This window comes from Leptonychotes weddellii, chromosome 11 (assembly GCF_054177405.1).
Source record: "Leptonychotes weddellii isolate Sample4059 chromosome 11, ASM5417740v2, whole genome shotgun sequence".
NCBI classification, from domain to species: domain Eukaryota; kingdom Metazoa; phylum Chordata; class Mammalia; order Carnivora; family Phocidae; genus Leptonychotes; species Leptonychotes weddellii.
Window position 1 is genome coordinate 3670665 of NC_138379.1, and position 19961 is coordinate 3690625.

General features: G+C 57.0%; 1 protein-coding gene across 2 annotated transcripts; it reads left to right on the plus strand.

Annotated features, from left to right (window-relative positions):
• The first annotated feature begins 11663 nt into the window (after positions 1 to 11663).
• On the plus strand, positions 11664 to 19708 carry MRGPRF (MAS related GPR family member F). Of its 2 annotated transcripts, none has more exons than XM_031019706.2 (3): positions 11664 to 12136; positions 14862 to 14975; positions 17824 to 19708. In XM_031019706.2, the coding sequence occupies exons 2-3, from the start codon at positions 14928 to 14930 to the stop codon at positions 18805 to 18807; spliced, it is 1032 nt and encodes a 343-aa protein (XP_030875566.2). In that variant the 5' UTR covers positions 11664 to 12136; positions 14862 to 14927; the 3' UTR covers positions 18808 to 19708. The 2 variants fall into 2 exon arrangements, with proteins under 2 accessions (XP_030875566.2, XP_006748737.2); XM_006748674.3 differs by having other exon boundaries at positions 11665 to 12152.
• The last annotated feature ends 253 nt before the right edge of the window (positions 19709 to 19961 follow it).

Below are 19961 nucleotides of genomic sequence, written 5' to 3' on the forward strand. Positions count from 1 at the left end.
CTGAACACCCCTCCCGGGCTCCTACCTCCCGCCCATGGTGGCCAAAGGTGGTTGCCTCTGGACCGCTCCCTGACCTGTGTGTCCCCTCCGCTCTGGTGCTCCAGGTCAAAGTGAACAGTGACTGTTTCCCTGATCCTCTGGGATTTCCAGACCTTTACTCCAACAGAGAAGCCCCGGTTTCTATATTAAAGGCCTGTATTTCTGGAATACCTGGAGAGGCTCTGTTTTCTTGATCACGCTCAGATGGATACCATTTTCTGTAACAGGAATGAGGTCTGGGATGAGAATCTGCAATGTGGTCTCTGGCCTGATTACATTTAAAGGTACCTTATTGCCAGCAGGGACTGGGACGCTGGTGTTCACGCATGCATGGGGGCCGAAACGGTTACCTAAATAATCACCATGAGTCCCATGGAGGCTGTGCAGCTGCATCCAGCAGACTTTAAGCCAAGGGTGGGTGATAACCCAGCAAGACTGAAGAAAAGGCCTGCAGACAGCAATCGAGACATAGGTTTATCGGAGGGACTTAGGGACAGGGCGTCCGGGAACGGCTGACTGGACAGATCATCCACAGCAGCATCCTCTGCGGGAACCTGCGTGCAGCGAGCTTTGATACTGAAGCAACTCTCTGTGGCCACTCCCTCCTTGCGTGGCCAGCGCTCTGAGATCAAGGCATGCCACCTGATGTTCTTTGTTACAAGGGAGATGCTCTGGATTGGCCAGCCCCAGAGCCCCTGACCTTGAAGGCTGAATAATGCATTCTTCTACACATCCTGCTTGGTGGGAATTTAGAGGGAGGACGGGATCTGTGATTTCTCAAGACAGTGATGAACAGGGGTGTTCACGGTGTGCTTTGCCCAAACCAGGCTTCCAGCATGTACCATAAAGGGTCAAGTGACACATGGTTTTCCTTGACAGTGACAATCACGCCCAGCAGAGTGTACATGCTATGGAGTTGGTGGGCCTCTTCTAACGGCACAGGAAAATTAAGAGGGGGAAAAAATGAGCTCAAGGCTTTAACTCTTCAGTGCATGGCCAAGTTAAAGTACCAGAAAACTTCCATGACTGCCTGAAAAAAGCCCACATCTCTTATAGCCACAGAGTTGAAATTTCTGAAAATCCAAACCCAAACGTTGACCTTGTGGGGTGGTTGAACTATACATGACATGACCATTTCAACTTGTGGCCACGTGGCCCTTCTCAATTACATTAACGCATCGATTGAGGAAGAGGGGAACCCTGAACACTGAAATGAATTCCATTTAAAAAGACTCCAGTACAGCTGAAGACGTTGAACCTCCAAATTCCACAGAACCTCTCTTGCTGGTCGAAGCAGCCCTTGTCCCCTCTCGAAGGGCGTTAGCTTGAAGGAACTATAAGGGTCACTCCTGAGCTAGGTACGTCCTCAGGAGCCCACCTCTTCCTCCTGCTTCTAGATCTGCACCTACACTCAAACTCCAGCACAATCTGGGAGCATGGAAACAAAATCTGACCCAGGAAGACATACTATACACAATGAAGAATTGAGGAGTGTTTTCAGTTCCCATTGGCAGAAACTTCAGGAATATGTACGGGAATGGCCCTACCCCAAGGGTGTTGGACCAAGGTGGGAGAAATGTGATGTTGGGGCTTGCCAGGAAAGACCACGGGAGATGCTACCATCGACGCGGACTTCCTGAAATCAACAGAGATGACAGAGCCCCCACGTGGCCCGGGGCCAGGGAGCCAAGGAGGGCATAGTTACCATAATAGGAACAGTAATAACCAGAAGAGCTTCACCCATGGTGATCTTTGACAATGGCTACTTGATCGTGAAGTACCTGAGACCAAAATGTTTGGTTTAATCACATAAAATTGATGATATTCAACCATTTTGTACCTGAACAACTATAATTTAACATGATTCACAAACAGATGAGCAGCCCACCGAGAACTTCCTTGGTTGGAATAAGCAAAAACCCTCTAGATCTGATCAATAGACCTAGCCTGAATCACCACAATAGAGAGTCCTGGCCCCTCTTCCAGTCCCCAGATTTTACCCAGAGCCCCTTGAGGAAGGACCCTACTCGTCTACCCAAAATGTTTCAAGTACAGATCTCCTCCTTGCCTTCCTCCAAAGAGACCATTTACTTGGGCGGTTATAATGGAGAAAAGGAAGGATCCAGATGCATGGAGACGGGAGCATAGGACCCTGGGTCTGAGCTGATGTGAATTCTGGGAAGCTCACATCTCCCCTGTGGTCCTCCTTATGAATGTCAAGCAGTTAACAGGGTTTTGAGACTGATCCATCTCACACCAAGCTCCGTGGGTCCTCCAAGTCCCCCTGCAGTCATCCCCCTTATTCTGGAAAGCAGGGTAGGATAGACAGTCTTAGCAGGTGGAGGTTCCCTGGCTGGCTGGGGGAGGGCTATGGTAGCAGAGATGGCCGAGTAGAACCCCCCAGAACTGCCTCTCTCTCTCTCTCTCCCAAAATAGAAAACCAAAAGGAATATTGTAAACTCAATCGGTGGTGAGTTCAGTTTCACATGCTCTTCCAGGTGTGGGGCTCTCTACCAGAGCAAATCAACATGGCTCCCAACACTCAACAAATCATTTTTCCCCTATACTCATTATTTATAAAACACAGGCAAACGGGAAGTTCGTTTTCACTGGGCAGTGACTACAGTGCCCCTGCCCCATCTTCCCTTAGGCGCATCAAATCTCCAGCCCTGCATCATAACCTAGCGCTCTGGGACTTGGGGACCTCGCTGTTCCACAGGACAAGACACTGATTCACGGTAGTGATGACACTGTGTAGCTCGGACCTGATGAGCAAGAGGCATAAATACTCTAGAAATCTTGGTGAAGGGGCGCCTGGGTGGCTCAGTTGGTTAGGCGACTGCCTTCGGCTCAGGTCACGATCCTGGAGTCCCTGGATCGAGTCCCATATCGGGCTCCCTGCTTGGCGGGGGGTCTGCTTCTCCCTCTGACCCTCCCCCCTCTCGTGTGCTTTCTCTCTCTCGAATAAATAGATAAAATTAAAAAAAAAAAAAAAAGAAAAGAAATCTTGGTGAGACACGTGCATATCAGATGGTGGAAAGTGAATCCCACAAAATGCAGGGGCCTGTGATCTCAGTGACATGGCTAGCGCTACGGTTGTCTGGGGCACGTTGCGACATCCCCTCCAAGAGGAAGTACCAATTGCTACACCAGACCACTCCTACTATGAAGCAAACAGCACAATGCCGAAGGGGCCTCTTTAGATTTGGGGTGCAACGTTCATCTCATGCCATGTGCTCTCCCAGGTCTGAGTGGGGTCCGGAACAAGAGAAGACTCTGCGGTTCATCCAGGCTGCAGTACCAGCTTCTCCACGGCTGGGGCCGAGTGACCCAAGAGAAAGTAGACAGCTGCAGCTCTGTAGCTCCAGGGAGGTGGTCGGAGGTGGTCCTGAAGTGGCTAAGGACAGAATTCCCAACAGCACCCCTGGCTTTTCATTTTACTTGGAAGGAAAGATGGTCAGAGATACGGGTCTACACCGCCTCATTGGCGGCACCTAATGGATGGTGAGGGACTCTTGGAAGGAACAAGATTGGTCACAGAAGGTCTGGGGAAGAGGCATGGGGAAGAATCTCTTCTAGTGGGCACAGAGTGGGCAGATATAGATACTTGTGTCCCACGTAAAGCCTTACTAAAGCCAGCTTCACGGAGGAGGCTCCCAATAATCAGGTGGACCAGATGATTTGTCCGGATGTTGGTCAGCCTGTGTCCTCAACTGCCCTGCTTTGCATGAGCTCAGCAACTCAGGCTTCCCCTCAGCAAAGCTGATAGAGTTCAGCCAGGGCTGAGAGCCAGACGCCCCGGAAAGCGTGCCATTCCCCAGAGGACAGCCAGCCACTTAGTGGCAGGCTGATTTCACTGAACCCCTTCTGTCATGGAAGGGATAGCAACCGGTCTTTCCTGGAGTAACCACTTGCTCTCAGTGTGATTTTGCCTTCTCTGCCAGCAAGGAATCCTGACAGTCACCATCCATGGATTTAAAGGAATGCCTTGGTCATTATACAAGTTCTAGAACACTGCTTCTGTTCGAGGAACTCATTTCTCCACAAAGGAAGTGTATCAGTAGGCTTATTGCCCATTGAACTCTGTCTTGCCATGCTCCCCATCATCCTAAGTATTTTTGAGTGAAGGGATGGCCATTTAATGGCTGGGGGACAATACTTTGCAGGACCCTAGGATGCAGTCTAGGCTCGGAACCAAGAGGCAAAGAAAGGGCTTACTCTGCTATCTGGGATGACTGGTCCTGGTTCCAAGCAGAAATGGGGGACCTACCAGGCAGTTGGGAGAATGCACTCTCAGAACTCCCATGTCCTGGTATGCATGTGTGGGAAACTCCAGCGACCCAAGAGAGGTAGGCCCCCTGATGGCACAGAACCTTCAGGGATGGAGGTTTGGATCACTCCGCCAGGCAAAGAACCAAGACAAGCTGAGATGAGTGCAGAGGGCCAAGGGAATGGTCTGGGATGAATAGAGGAAAAGGAAGTCTCACCTGCTTCATTGGAGCTGCAGGAACAAGGGCTGCTGCGGGTGTGGATGTGCTCTTTCCCCCTCTCCCCTTCCTGCTCTAGCTGATAGGAAATGTGTTCATAGTGGCTGCCCAGCGTCTAGTGTTCAAGTTACAAGATCCAGAAGGAAGCGTGGCTCAGCTAGAAGGAATGAACACCACCCAGAGATGGATAAGGGGCCAAAAGGACTTTGCATCTCCTCTTCTGGAAGGAGCGTCAGTGTGTCCTTGGTTGTTAAGGCACAGTTGGGTTCTATTAGGTAGAAGGATAGTACTGTTTTCTTTGTTCAGAAGTTAAGTATAGGTCACCACAGTGAGATTCCATCTCACACCCCGTCAGGAGGCCGCTAGGAAAAAATGGGAAATGACATGCATTGGCGAGGATGTGGAGAAACTGCCACCACTGTGCACTGTTTGGGGGATTTTGGGGGGACGGAAAACAGCATAGTGAGTCCTCAAAAGCGTCAAATTCGGATTACCATAGGATCCAGCATATCCCCAAAGGGACTGAAAGCAGGGTCTCAAAGAGACATTTGCAAAGAGATACTTGGTGTGTTCACAGCAGCAGGGTCGGCAATAGCCAAAACGTGCGAGCAAACCGTGTCTATCTGTGAACGAATGGATGAGCAAAATGTGGTCCGTCCCTACACTGGAACAGTAACCAGCCTTAAAAAGGAAGGACATTCTGACACAGGCCATGACACAGATGGACCTGAGGACCCTAAGCCGTGTGAAACAAGCCAGTCACAAAAGGACAAATACCATGTGATTCCACTTCTATGAGGTCCCTAGAGTCGTGAAATTCATAGAAAGTAGGACAAGGGGTGCCAGGGGGAGGGTGGGGCTGGAGGGTGAATGGTTAATGGAGACAGGGTTTCTGTTTTGCAAGATAAAAAGTTCTGGAGACGGAGGGTGGTGATGATTGTGCGACCATGTGAATGTACTTCATGCCAGAGAACTATGCACTTAAAAATGATCCAAGCGGCAAATTTTACATTAGGTGCATTTCACCACCATGTTTTGAATATCCTGGTATTTAAAACTTTAGAAGAGAAACGAATGACTTGAGGGGCACCTGGGTGGTGCAGTTGGTTAAGTGTCCAACTCTTGGTTTCAGCTCAGGTCACAGTCTTAGGGTCGTGAGATAGAGCCCCGTGTCAGACTCCACGCTGAGTGTGGAGCCTGCTTGAGCTTCTCTCTCCCTCCGCCCCGCTCCCTTCCCTGCACTTGCACATGCTCTCTCTCTGTCTCTAAAATATATAAATAAATCTTAAAAAAAAAAAAAAGAATGAAACACACACACACGCACACACAATCAGGGTGATCTGTTCAGCTGGCAGATGGAACCAGGCTTCAGGGGAAATTCCAGATCAAATAGATGTACCAGGAGCAAAACAGTCTTGAGTTTTCTCTGGAAAATAGCTACTTGTGCCAGAAAGTTTAGGAACCATGGCCTCCCATAAACAGAAGACAGCAGGCTCACCCAGACCTGAGAGCAACGCTGCGATTTTGCACTAGTCCCGGGGAAAACCGTAACCAGTTTGATGTGGGCACCAAGACACACTTCCATTGTATTTGTACACATGCACTGATGGCCGGCCTTGATGGGAATGCAGAACATGACCTCGGGACTTAGTGCAACGTCATCTCTGGCCTCCCTGCCTCCTGTTAGCCCAAATCAGGGGTCGGTTTACCCCAGTCCCCGCAAGGGTCTGACAGCCATCTTGACTGCTGGCCTCAGCCTGTCTCCTCAACCCTCCAGCCACCCACCCTAGGCTCCTGCCTGGGTCTGCAGGTGTCCATTGTCACAATAACCCAATGATGGAGACTGAGGCCATGGTGGGCTAAAGACTACACCCCCTCAAACAAGGTGGGGTATTCTCATGACTCCTCTCCTCCCTGGCTCACTTCCCCACCTCCTTGTAGTGTTTCCTGGGACCATCACCCAAGTCAACTACTTACACTGCCCCAAAATGTTAAGTACAGTTAAAGTGGAGGGGAGGTCACAGGGGAGGCTGGACCAGAGTTGTCAGAATCCTGCCCCGAGTCCAGGCGATGGGGGAGAGAGAAAAGTGGACGCAGTTGGGAAATTTCTGGGCCCTAGGGAAGTGAGGAATTGGAAACTAGGCAGAGAGTATCCAGCTGGAAATATGGGAAACTGGCCAAGATGCTCTGCCTGCAAGCATCCTGACTTTGGGCTCCAGGAGGCAGCACTTCACCTGGGCTGGCAGGGGGCTAGAGGCGGCACCCACCTCCCCAGCCTCATTGCACACACCTTCACAGTCCCACCCCCCAGCCACCCTTTCTGTTCTGCTAACACACCAAATCCTTACTACCTCAGGGCCTTTGCACCTGCTGTTCTTATCCTGGATGCTACAGGTCTCACTCAAGCAGAAAAAGCTTCCAGTGCTGCCTACAACTTGTATTACTTCTGGATGGCTGCTGCAACAAAGGACCACAAAATCAGAAGCTTAAAACAACAAATATTTATTCTCTTGTACTTCCAGGGATCAGAAACATAACACCAAGGAGGAGGCAGGGCCTGACCCTTCTGGAGCACCTAGGGGAGACCCCATTTCCCTGTCTTTTACAACCTTTAGGAGCCACCTGCATTCCTTAGCTCAAGGTCCCTTTTCATATTCATCCAACCTTGTTCATTAGTCGCCTCTCCCCACCAACACCAGTGATCACACATCACTCTGAGCCTCCTGCTTCCCTCTTATAAGGACCTTGTGATGAACCGGACAGGCTCACCCAGATGATCCAGGATTTTCTCCCATCTCAAGACCCTTAGCTTATCACATCTGCGAAGTCTCTTTTGTTTTGTAAGGTCACATACTGTCAGACCTGGGTATTAGGATGTCAAAATTTTAGGCTTACATCACACCTCCCCACCCTCTCACCATATCATTCTCTATCACCATCCTTGTTCATTCTCTGCACTGCATGGATCTCAGTTGGAATTCTTGTGTTCATTTGTTTCTTTTATCAGCTACCTTCCCCTCCTCCTGTTCTGGTTTATCCACTATTTCTTCCCGGCACCATTGTTGGTGTTCAGTAAATATGTGTTAAATGTAGATGAGAATGGGTGGATGGATGGATGATGGGTGGATGGATGATGAATGATGGATGGATGATAGGTGGATGAGTGGATGGATGGATGGGTAGATGGATGGGTAGATGGATGGATGGGTGGATGGATGGATGGGTGGATGGATGGATGAGTGGATGGATGGATGGATGGATGGATAGATGGATGGGTGGATGGATGGATGGGTGGATGGATGGATGGGTGGATGGATGGATGAGTGGATGGATGGATGGATGGATGAGTGGATGGGTGAGTAGATGGATGACAGGTGGATGGATGATGAATGATGGATGGAAGATGGGTAGTGTGTAGATGATGGATGGGTGGGTGGATGGATGATGGGTTGATGGATGATGAATGATGGATGGATGATGGGTGGATGGATGGATGGGTGAATGGATGGATAGATGGATGGGTAGATGGATGGGTGAGTGGATGGGTGGATGGATGGATGAGTGGATGGGTGGATCGATGGATGGATGGATGAGTGGATGGATGGATGGGTGAGTGGATGGATGATGGGTGGACAGATGATGAATGATGGATGGAAGATGGGTAGTGTGTGGATGATGGATGGGTGGGTGGGTGGATGGGTGGATGGAGGGATGGGTGGATGGAGGGATGGGCGGATTGAAGGATGGGTGGATGGATGGATAGGTGGGTGGATGGATGGATGGTTGGATGGATGGATAGGTGGGTGGATGGATGGATGGGTGGATGAATGAATGCATGAATGAACAAATGAATAATCTCCCACATGCAGGACAAAGGAGAATGTAGGCTTCTGCATAGATTCCCGAGATGCACTTTCCATCACCGATGGTCCAGCCTGGTTGGAGAAGGGGGAGAGTGGAGGAGGAGGGGGCCCCACTCACCCTTGCCCATCAGGAAAGCCCGCTAGACCTCAGAGAGACCTTTTTTTAATCTCCAGAGCTGAAAGCAAACGGGCGAAGGGATTAACCTGGGAGATGCTGACCAAGCCTACACTGGCCTTGTCTCCTGGAGGATCTTAGTGAAGTGGAAGAGAAGAGGTCCTAGAGCACAGGGTCCTAAGGAACCAGCCTATCACCATAAAAAGGGACACAGCACTGGCATGTGCCACGTGGATGAACCTTGAAGACTTTTACTGAGTGGAATAAACAAGATACAAAAACCACTATGTGTGTGATTCCGTTTCTACGAAATGTCCAGAACAGGCAAATCCATGGAGACAGACGGTAGATTTGTGGCCACCAGGGGCTGGAGAGGGGGATGTGGAGTGACTGCTCACGGGTACCAGGCTTCTTTTGGGGGTGACTAGAATGTTCCCTAGTGAGATTGTGGTGATGTCTGCACAACTCTGCAAATATACTAAAACCACTGTACACTTTAAAGTGAACTGTTTGGTATGCAAATTATATCTCAGTAGCCCTGCCGAGAAAAGAGAAGAACTAGCCTAGTAGAGCTGGAGTGAAGGTGAGCGTGGGCACAGAGCAGAGGTATCATCCAGTCCCCCACCACCGCTCCATGGTACACCTGGGGAAACCGAGGCCCAGTTGTCTCAGTTCATCAGAGGCAAAGCCAGGACTAGATCGCAGGGCTCTGGACCTCCCCTCCTATCCCGACACCTCCATGCTTAGTGCTGGGGATGCAGAGATGAAGCGGACCCCGCCCCCAGCTCAGGTCCTGCAGCGGGGGTGCAGGTGTCCAAGGGAAACACAGAGTTGCTCCTTGAGCCTCAGTTTCCTCATTTCCAGGATCTGGGCACCTTGTAGGCAGGGATCACTATCTGTCTCATTCATCAGTGGGTTCCCAGAGCCTAGCACAGTGCCTGGCAAGGTACGTGCTCAGTCTGTACATGTTGAACGAATCTGCAAAACGGGCGATGCTGTGAGGACTGAATGGTGGAACTGAGGCAGGCCCTGGCTCACAGGATGCGGGAAGAGGCAGCTGTGGTTGTCACTGTCAGCCCTGCACCTGTCCTCCGAGCACGTGGCACAAATGGCAGTAGAAAGGTGAGGTCAGCACAAGGAGGGCCAGGTCCTGGGCCCAGAGGGGCTGTTCAGAGCTGCCTGGTGGCTGGGGTGGGTCTCATCTACCCCAACTCACCTATGCCGCAAGCCTCCCTGCCCCAGGGCCTTTGCTCGTGCCATTTCCTCTGCTGGGGATGCTTCCTGTCCCCTTCTCGCCAGAGCCACTCCTGCCTGACATTCCCATGGGCTCCATCGTCCCCTCCTCAGAGAAGCCGTCCTGATCTACCTGGCCTCCTGTCCAGGTGTGGTTTTACACGTGTTTGGGTCATCTGATTCCGAGCCGCCCCGCCCAACTTCCACTCCCCGAGGGGAGAGACTGTCCGGTTCATCAGCCGGGGGCCCATATGCTCAGTAAATACCTCAGAACACTCCCTCGGGGGCTGTGCGACCTCACGGAGTCGGAGGGTCCATGGGAGGGCTGTTCCACACCCTGCCCCTCATCCAAGAGCAGCAGGGCAATGGGGGACCCCAGAAGGGCCCTGTCAGGAGCTAGCCCGCCAGAACCTGCCTCCTGCCCCCTAAGGACCCCAGCAGAGGGAGGTCCTGGCCTGCACCCTCGGGGGGGGGGGTGTGTGGGGGGGTGGGGTGTGGCAGGGCCCACGGCAGGGGACAATTAAAACCAAAGCTCCTCTCTACTGGGAAGAGGGCAGGGTGGTGGCAGGTCAGAGCGTGAGGACAGGATGTGAGGGAGCAGGGACTGTGGCCATGTCACCTCATCACGGAGTCCTACACCTTGTGGCGGGAGGGCGGGCACGAGTGGGTGAATGCCACCAGGCCCACACACGGAGCCTGCGGCCGTGGTTTCACCAGCCCAGCTGGGGCTCTCTCACTGTCCCTGCAGGAGCCCGGCCTCCAGACCTGTCCCCCACAGCCGCGACATGCTGCTCCACGTGGGGACGCTGGGTGGCAAGGAGACCCAGCAAACACAGGCCAAGGATGGCATTCCCATTTACAAGCACCTCTCATTAGTTTTGAAAGAAACAGATTTCCAGACCAAATAAGGCGTGGACTTCGGAGCCTCTGCCCACTTCACACGACTCCTTTTAAGTGTCCAAATGCAATTACACTTGGAACTTGCCTGGATTCGGCCTCCCCCAGCCTCCCCCCTCCCCCTGGCCTCCCCATGTAAACAAGCAGCCCAGCTGGGCCCCAGCTGGCCTGCCCTGGAGAGGAGGGGAGGGTCACCGCCCACTGCCTGCTCCCTGCCCAGCCTCTCTCTCAGTCCTGGGCGTGGCCATGAGCTTCAGTATCCTCGAGCCCGCCCCTCACACTCTCCCTAAAAACAATAGCCCGAGAAGGCCAGCTGGACCCTGCGGGGAGCAAATCCACTCTGAGATTTGCACTTGGGCAGGGACATCGGGTTCCTCCAGGGGCCAGAGGCCTGGAGCTCCCGGGGCAGGTGCAAGGGAAGCTCTATTTCTGGGTTCTCTTCCGGATGCCCACCCCACCCCCAATCTGGGCACCATTTGCTCCCACAGGGAAAGCACTGAGGGAATTCCCTTGGGGTCCCCGGGCCATGAGAAAGTTGACGCAGGGCGGGGGGGGGGGGGCACTTCCGGGGTGGCTCCCTGGGAAGCCACTCCTCGCCACCCCCATCCTCACAGCCACCCCTGGGGCTCTTGCATCCCCTTTCAGGCTTTGGCTCACTGCCCCAGGACCCTGAGAAGGCTCACAGGGTAGGGGGGAAGCCTGACTCATCCCCCGCGGAGCAGGCAAGCACAGCCCGCCAACCGCACACCCCCCAGGCAAGCGCTGTGATTTTCCACTTGCGCCATCCGATTGCTATTAGGGCCGGGGAAAGGGGGTCCTTGGTTCCATACGCCGGCAGGGGGCCCTGGGCAGATTCCAGGTGGGAGGGGGATGGGGTGGCCCCTGGGTGGCACTGCTGTCCTGCTGCTCAGCCTACCTCTCCTAAGTGCCTGCAACTCCCCCTCCATGGAGCCCTCACCTCGTCCTGGCTTCTCTGTAACAGCCCCTGAACACATTTCAACAACCAGGTGGGGACTTGCCCCTCCCGGGCCTGCGCGCCCCGAAATACCCAGTGGGAGCAGAAGGGAGGAACCAAGCAAGTGCACAGCCCAGTGCTTTCTCCAGGGCAGCCCCGAGGAGCTGCAGGACAGAGGGAGATCAACAGCTGGACTCCGGCAGCGGTGCTCCGGCCAACACGACGTCACCAGGCAGGGAGATGAGCTCCCAGTGAGGCTGGGGGGGGGGGCTCCTGAGCGGGGCATTCCTTCCCGAAGCTTCATCCCGGCTCTGGCTCAGCCCCTCCTCCCCTCCTCCTCCCCTTCCCCCTCCCTCTGGGCCTGGAATTGGGTTTGGGGCGGGTTCTGCTCCCCAAGCCATCTCCTCCGCAGGCAGGCAGGCAGGGGCTGTCCTCGGCTCTGAGCTCGCCTTTCCCGAGGCTCCAGGCGGTGCTCTGTGCTGGCCTGCTGCCCCGGGGATCCGCGGCCAGAGGCGGGTGTCGAGCTCCGCGAACAAGACCTCGGAAGGTCAGGACAGCTGCAGGTAGCTGCATGGGGGCCCTGGGGCCCAGGGGAGGGCGTTCTGGCAGGCAGGGCTGCAGGGAGAAGGCCAGGCGGGGAGGGGGGGGAGAACGAGGTGGGCGCTGTCAGAGCACTCGGCCCCCCCCAGAAATCACGTGGCTCCGAGCAGGAAACCTGGGGCTCCAGAGAGGACTCGGGCACACTCCTGGGGCTCTGAGAGGCCCCGTCCTGGGTGGCAGGCCCTGCATTCTGGCAGTTCCTGACCCCACACTGTCCTCTAGGTCCAACTCCTGCTCTGGTCTCCTGGCAGGGGTGGGGGCGCTCCCCCTCTGTCCCTAACCCCACCCGCGCCAGCCGTCCAAGCCTGCTTTCTGGAAGGGCGGAGGGCAACACCCAGCCGGCAGCGTCCCGAGCGCGGAGAGATGGCTCCCAGGGTGGGCAGGCACGCCAGCGGTGTGGCCCGCTTGTCTAGCCTGCAGGGGCGCTGAGCCCGGGCACGGGAGGAGGAGCAGCTGCATCCCACCCTGTCCCCTGCAGACGGCCCCCGCTGTCCCCAGATTAGCCTCTTCCAGCCGAGCTGTGAGCAGGGCACCCGGGCCCTGGAACGGGAAATGCAGCCTCCCTCGGTGGGGGGCGGGCCGGTGACAGCTGGGAGGAGAGGGGCCAGGAAGACGGGCTGGGGGCTTGCAGTCTGTGCCCTCCAGGAGCACAGCCTCACGTGCCACCGGCCAGTGTGGGGCTGGGTTGTGGAAGGGTGGGGTGAAAGGAGAGGAGGCGGACAGGTGGCCGGAGCCCTTTGAGGCCTGGTGCTTCGAAGGGAGGGTCAGGAGTGCACGGAGCTGACAGCTTTTTTTTGGTCTGCTGTATCAGAAGCCAGATCCCAACCCGAGGAGCACACACACTCACCCATGCTCGCACACATGCCACACACACATGTCACACATGTGTCTTCTCAGGGCCCATCTGGGGCTCCCTGGGCTTCTAGGTCTCTGCATGAGTGCAGGAGCCTTGGCAGGACAGGAGGAGAGCTCAGAGACACCCTAGGGTCCCCCACCCAGGGAAGCAATCAGCAGAGGTGAGCTCGGGGCCCTTACTTCGTGCCTGGCCCCAGCTGGCTGCCCTTGGGGGGCATCTGGGTACTGGGGGGTCTAGCTTGGCTGAAGAGAAAGGGCAAGGCTCACAGTCAGGACATCCCCAAGAGCCCAGGCCTAGGGGTGGTGTACAACCAGGACCACCAAGTAGAGTGGGAGCATTGTGAGTGGGGGGCAGAAGGGACCAGCAAGGATGGGGGAGAAGCCGGTAGCTGGCCGGCAGGGGAGAGCTTGGGCAAGCCCCAGCAAGCAGGTAAGGCCTGTCCGAGGCACTGGGGCCAGTGGCCCAGCTGGAGTCAAGATGAGGATGGAGGGGGTGTGGGGCTCTAGACACACACCAGAGCCACCTGCTCTCTGCACGCACACCGGACTCACCCGCTTCCTCCGGAGCACAAGGGCTCCCCCCCCGAGGACAGCCACCTGCGGCCCAGGGCTGCCCCGCTGTCATTGCATGCCGCGCTGGGACCCACACGCCAGGCGCGCACGCACACTTGCCCACACCACGCTGCACGAGCGTGGCCCCAAAGGACGCTCTGGGCAGCTGGGCCGGGAGCGGAGCAAGGCCGCGGCTGGCCATCCTTCCCCGCCTGAGGACGGGCGCGCCTGCCTCGGTCCCGCCCCGGCTGGGGGTGCGGAGGGACACACGGCCACGGCGGGCCGGGAAGGAATTCTGGGGGAGGCCAGCCGAGTAGCCCAGCATTCCCTCCGGGAGGAGGGCAGGGCCAGCGGCCTGCGGCTCGGCCTCAGTTTCCCCGCCCGCACAGTGGGAGGGCTAGGTGCTTGCCCGCTGGGGCAGGACTCGGATTGGGGGACAGGAGTCCATTCCAAGGGGACCCCGGGCACGTGCACCAGTGAGCTCTGCCTGGCCGGGATGGAGCAGCGTCCGTCAGGCGGGGCTGCCCCCTCCCCGGGCCGTCACCCCTTCCAGGCCTCCTGACATGCAGTCCCAGCTGAGTACAGCTTGCCTGTCCTCCAGCCTGGAGCCGGGGCGCCGCACTGCCCTCCTGGCCGGCTCCCTCCAGCTGCTCTTCCTCGGCAGCCCCTCTGGGCTCAATGATACGCAAATCTCCCAAACGGCAGTGGGCGCAGCTGTTACCACGGGGGCCCCTGGGCAGGTGGCCGCACTTCCCTGAGCCTTGAAGCCCCCGTCATAGGGGAATGATGATTCCTGCCTCGTAGCCGGTAATGAGGACCAAGCAGGGCGATAGCCATTGGCTGGCTGGCACAGTGTCCAGCTCCTGGCTGGGAGTCATTGTCCCAGGGGTTGATGGTGGTGTCAGTGGTACTGATGGTGACCAGGCTGTCCCGCCTTGCAGTCACCTGTTGTGGAAAGACCCGACACCTTAGCGGGTTACAAGCGCAGGGCTGGACCAAGCTGCTGCGCGTGGTGAAGAGGTGAATGCAGAGCCCAGCCAGGAGGGGGCAGTGTGTGCAGATGTGACCCACCCTGGACCCCGCAGGACAGTCCCTGTGCCCCCCCAGCACAGCCCCCCCTCTGAGGGAGCCAGCTGCTTGCTTGCCTGCCTTTCCTCTAAGGGGACAGCCGTGGGGGCTAGGGGCAGAGATCTGGAAGGTGGAGGGGCCTTCTGGGTGGGTGGGAAACACCTCTGCCCTGACGCGACCCTTTCTGCCTTTGCCAGGGGAGGTGTGCGGGCCAGCCCACGGTGAGCAGAGCCAGGAGGAATCCGGACTCGCCAGGCCTGGAGATGGCGGGGAACTGTTCCTGGGAGGCCCATCCTGGCAGCCGGAGCAAGGCAAGTGCCATCAGGCAGCAGAGGGGGCTCCAGGCACAGCGGGGCCGGGTGTGGAGGGAGAGGCAGGCTCAGCCCAGCATCTCCTCCCCCTGCCCTCTGCCACCTGTGCCCGTCCTCCATCTCAGGACTCATAGGTGGGCAGAAGACCCTCCGGGCTATGCGGCCTGGCACTGGTTCCGGGGCCCCCCCCCGGATCGCCAGTGTCCTCATCAGCCTCGAATCCCGTCCCCGTGCACACCCTGTGAGCTGTTAGCACCTGGAGCAGCCTCGTTCTGTCTCTCCCCTGCAAGATGGGTGGTCAGCTATGTCCCACAGCCAGGCCCTGCCAGGAGGCCCTGACGTCGTGGGCCCCACGGAACACGGCTGGCTCTGGGCAACCCACCCCCCCCCCCAGCCCGTGACTACACTGTGTAGTCACAGTTTATGTTCAGGCACCAGCCGTGGCCAAGACCCTGACAAGGCGTCAGGCCAACCCACCCCTTTTGCCCTTCCCAGCCCCCTACTTCTCTGAGCTCCTCGAAAATTCTGGAGTTCCCTTCTAAATCCCGGGCAAAACCCTCTCCAAGCTGGAAGGACCTTTTGAGTTTATCTAGTACAACCTCATCCACATTTGAAGAAACTGAGGCTCACGACAGCACGGTAACTAGACTGGGATGAGCCCAGAGGTGGGAACAGAGCCTGGACTCTTGCCTGGGGCCTGCGGCCCTTGGCCTTCTCCCTTAGTGACCACTGTGGGCAGCAACCACGGGAGGCAGAGATGGGACCGGCTGGGGAGAAGTCTCCAGAAATCCCCAGAGAAAAGACAGCCCAGGGAGGGGGGCCAGGCTCCAGAGCAGGCATTTTACAAGGCGGTATGTGGCTGGGGAGGGCAGCTACACGCCCCGTGACTCACCCAGCCCTCCCGCTCTGACTCCGAGGAGGGGATTGCAGACTTTTTCCAGCCTGTGAGGAGCTCTGAGTGATCCCTAAGCGTGGGCTTGTCTGGGCACTGGGTCTTGTGGACTGCTGCTCCGTGGCCTGGAGTGGTCAAAGCCACCAACGGGAAAGGCTGAGGAAACAGCAAGCTAAGGGGTTTGGGGGTTGACAGACAGAGATGCTGAGCCAATAAATGTGCCTAGAAGATGATGGGTGATGAATAGGACCCCCTTAATGTGCTTGCCCTGACCTCAGAGTCTCCCCAAAGTTTGGCCAATACCTCCAGTCTCTGCTTGCAGACTCCCTTGACAGAAGCCCCCCCCCCACCGTTATGGGGTATCTGGCAAAGCTGGGGGCCATCTGGAAGGTGGCGGAATGTTCCAGCCTCAAGAACCTTTCCGTTTGTTTTCTTTTGGGGAGAGTCATGAGCAATGGGAATCGATACCCAGCCTTAAGCTGGCAGGGGAGGGGGGGCTTGGGGGTGTGTGTCAGGTTCAGGCTCTGTGGGAAGGAGTGCTGGGACGGACTAGTGATGTCTGCCAGGCTGAGGGAGGGGAGTGACAGTGCTCCGGGCAGCCTTGTTGCTTGGAATGGGAGGTCAAAATGACAGCCTGAGAATGAATCCAGCTCGTAGATGTGTTATGTTTGGCCCACACAATGTTTTTTAAATGTGAACATTTAAAGATCAGGGTAGTTCACATAACAATCTAGGGTTCTGGCTTCTCTGGGGAGGGGGGGAAGGATGACGGGCCACTCAGCCCACGGTCCCGTTTCAACTGCCCACCCTCCTGCCCCGCCGCACCCACCAGCTGGAGCAGAGCAGCTGCCCACTACTCAGGATAGGTGCTCTCCAGTTTGCACCCCCCCAACAGCCCCATTTCTTGCACCTGGCCCACCTTCATGCATTTGTCCCCAGCCCAGAATTTACAGGCAAGATACTTAGCCCAGTGCACTTGGTCAGTCAGATAGATTGTTCAAGTATCAGAGTGCTTCCCCAGAGCTGCCCCAAGAGACTCCACCTCCCCAGGGGGGCCCTGGGCCACATCCAGATCCCTCATGACCCAGAGACTCAGGGTCACGCTGGCCCTGCAAGGGACCGTCTCTCAGTCCCCAGGTCTCTCTGATCCCGCTATGGGACCGCCTCCCACTCCAGTTAGGGCCAGGGTCCACTTTTTCCAATCAATGACTTTATTCTATTTTTTAAATAAGTATTTTCACATTTTGGTGTGAAAAATGGCAAATGTACAGAAACTTTGCAAGGACAGCGCAGTGCAGATGTGCGTGTCCTTCACCAGCTGGTGGGCTTTGCTGCCTGTGCTCTATGCGTCTCATGATAGACTCTTTCCCGGAACTGTTTGGAAAGTAAACTGCAGACACCAAGCCCTTTTGCCCCCAAACTGCCTGGGCCCTCTAAGAACAAGGACTTCCAGTATAGGGCAGCAGTGCATCTTCCTACTCAGAAAATCTAACATTGGTGCAGTACGAGGATACCCAGTCCGGACGCACATTTCCCCACCACCCCGCTAATATCCTTCACAGCAACCCGTAGGGCCACTCTAAAATCTAGGATGCAGCCTCGCATTTTTTGGCCACGGCTCTCCATGCTCCTTCAACCTGGAAAGGTTCCTCCGTTGTTCCGTATTGTTCAGGACACAGACACCTTTTGACCAGAGTCTGTTCTGACAGGTGGGCAGTCCCGGGCCTTTGTCAGGGACTGTTTTCACTGTCGCTCCTCTAGGCCGCTAGCTACAGACTCGGGGACACAGAGTCGTGGCACTATGTGGGAGCAAGGGTGTCTTCTGCTCTAGCTACAGCCAGTTCATTGTTCCAGAGCCAGTGACTCGACCAGCCTGTGACCAGCCTGGACACAGGTGCAGGTTTGGGGGTGGGGCCCAGCCCACATCACAAGTGTCTCCCCTCTGCACCTGCACAGATGTGTCCCGACGTGAGTGAGGCCCCCGAGCTCTACAGCCGTGGCTTCCTGACCATTGAGCAGATCACCATGCTGCCTCCGCCCGCCGTCATGAACTACATCTTCCTACTCCTCTGTCTGTGCGGCCTCGTGGGCAACGGGCTGGTCCTCTGGTTTTTCGGCTTCTCCATCAAGAGGAACCCCTTCTCTGTCTACTTCCTGCACCTGGCCGGCGCCGACATCGGCTACCTCTTCAGCAAGGCTGTGTTCTCCATCCTGAACACGGGCGGCTTCCTGGGCACGTTCGCTGACTATGTCCGCGCCGTGTGCAGGATCGTGGGACTCTGCACGTTTGTGTCCGGCGTGAGCCTCCTGCCCGCCGTCAGCTTGGAGCGCTGCCTGTCGGTCATCTTCCCCGTCTGGTACTGGCGCCGTCGGCCCAAGCGCCTGTCGGCCGTGGTGTGTGCCCTGCTCTGGACCCTGTCGCTCCTGGTCACCAGCATCCACAACTACTTCTGTGTGTTCCTGGCCCACCGGGCCTCCGGCGGGGCCTGCAGGCCCATGGACGCCTTCCTGGGCATCCTGCTTTTCCTTATCTTCTGCCCACTCATGGTGCTGCCCTGCTTGGTGCTCATCCTGCACGTGGAATGCCGGGCCCGGCGGCGCCAGCGCTCTGCCAAGCTCAACCACGTCATCCTGGCCATGGTCTCCGTTTTCCTCGTGTCCTCCATCTACTTAGGGATCGACTGGTTCCTCTTTTGGGTCTTCCAGATCCCAGCCCCCTTCCCTGAGTACGTCACCGACCTATGCATCTGCATTCACAGCAGCGCCAAGCCCGTCGTCTACTTCCTGGCCGGAAGGGACAAGTCACAGCGGCTGTGGGAGCCTCTCAGGGTGGTCTTCCAGCGGGCCCTGCGAGACGGCGCCGAGCTGGGGGAGGCCGGGGGTGGCACGCCCAACACGGCCACCATGGAGATGCAGTGCCCCTCTGGGAACGCCGCCTGAGAGGCCAGCACCTGGAGGGTGGCAGGGGCTGTGGCCTCCAGAGACCCTCTGCTGCAGGACAGGAGCTGGGCAGCTGCCCTGGCGCCCAAGTGCAAGGAGGAAAGTCTGCTTCCCGCCCCTCACGCCTCCTTCTCCGTGGGCTGGAGGCTCTAGGGGTGGCCGGCCGGGAGCCGGAGCAGCCACCTGCACACAGGCCCCCTGGCCCGGCCAGGCTCCCCCAGCCATTCTCCTCCGTGGCCAGAGGTCCATGGTTCGGAAGTGGCCCCAGGGGGTGGGGCTCCTCCTCCTCCCAGGCTGGTCAAAAGGAGAGGAGGGAGGGATCACCCATCCCCGTCCACCTCCTGCCCCTTTCAATCAGCCCTCCTTAAAAATGACGCAGCCCGCACCACCGCCCCTTGGGGCAGCCGCTTCACCCCCGTCAGGGTCCCTGTTCTCTCCGTTCCACCCCCCGAGGCAGTATTGGCGAGCCAACCTGAACACACGGTGCTATCTGGAAGAGCGTTCTGGCGAACCTGCCTTGCTGTTCCGTCTTTCTGCACCCGACGTCCCTGCCCAAATCCTTTGGTAATTTTAACGGGGGAGTTTACGGTCATGGCAAGCAGCTGGACAGGAAGGGGCCTCGGCCAGCCGGGGCAGGTCACTCTCTCCCTCTGACTCCATGCCGGCCAGACCCTGGGCAGCCTCCCAGAGCGCAGAGCGGGTTCGCGCTGCTGTGCGCCTGGTCCTCGAAACCTGGCCGACTGTCCAGGAGTCTCTGGGCTCCAGCCCCCACCCGAGAGTGGGCACTGGCTCTACCTGGCTGCCCCAGCCCACCTCCGAGCACAGCGGCCCCGTGTAGCCAATGCGAGTTTTATGAAAGACAATAAATGTGTATCAATAAACGTTTTATATCGTGCACTGAGCAAGGCTTCCTGCCTTCTGTCCTGTCTGCACCTGTTCCACAGTGAGGCTCCCTGCAGCGACGAGCAGCCCAGACGGCAGGCTTTCCATGCTAGGCCCCACCCACCCAACCTGCTCTGTACCCCCGCATTTGTGCTCCTCTCCTGGCGGATCCTGGCTGACCCCTCTACACCTCTGGGGTGCTGCCTCTCCCGGCTGGCCCGTCTATACCTCTGGAGTGTTCCCTCTCCTGGTAGGGTATCCACCCCTCTGCC

What these genes read in the sequence shown, in the direction of transcription:
- MRGPRF (XM_031019706.2), top strand. Translation starts at nt 14,928, where the DNA reads ATGGCGGGGAACTGTTCCTGGGAGGCCCATCCTGGCAGCCGGAGCAAG. An exon ending in ATCCTGGCAGCCGGAGCAAG is followed by an intron (nt 14,976 to 17,823) that starts GCAAGTGCCATC and finishes GCACCTGCACAG; the next exon opens with ATGTGTCCCGACGTGAGTGA.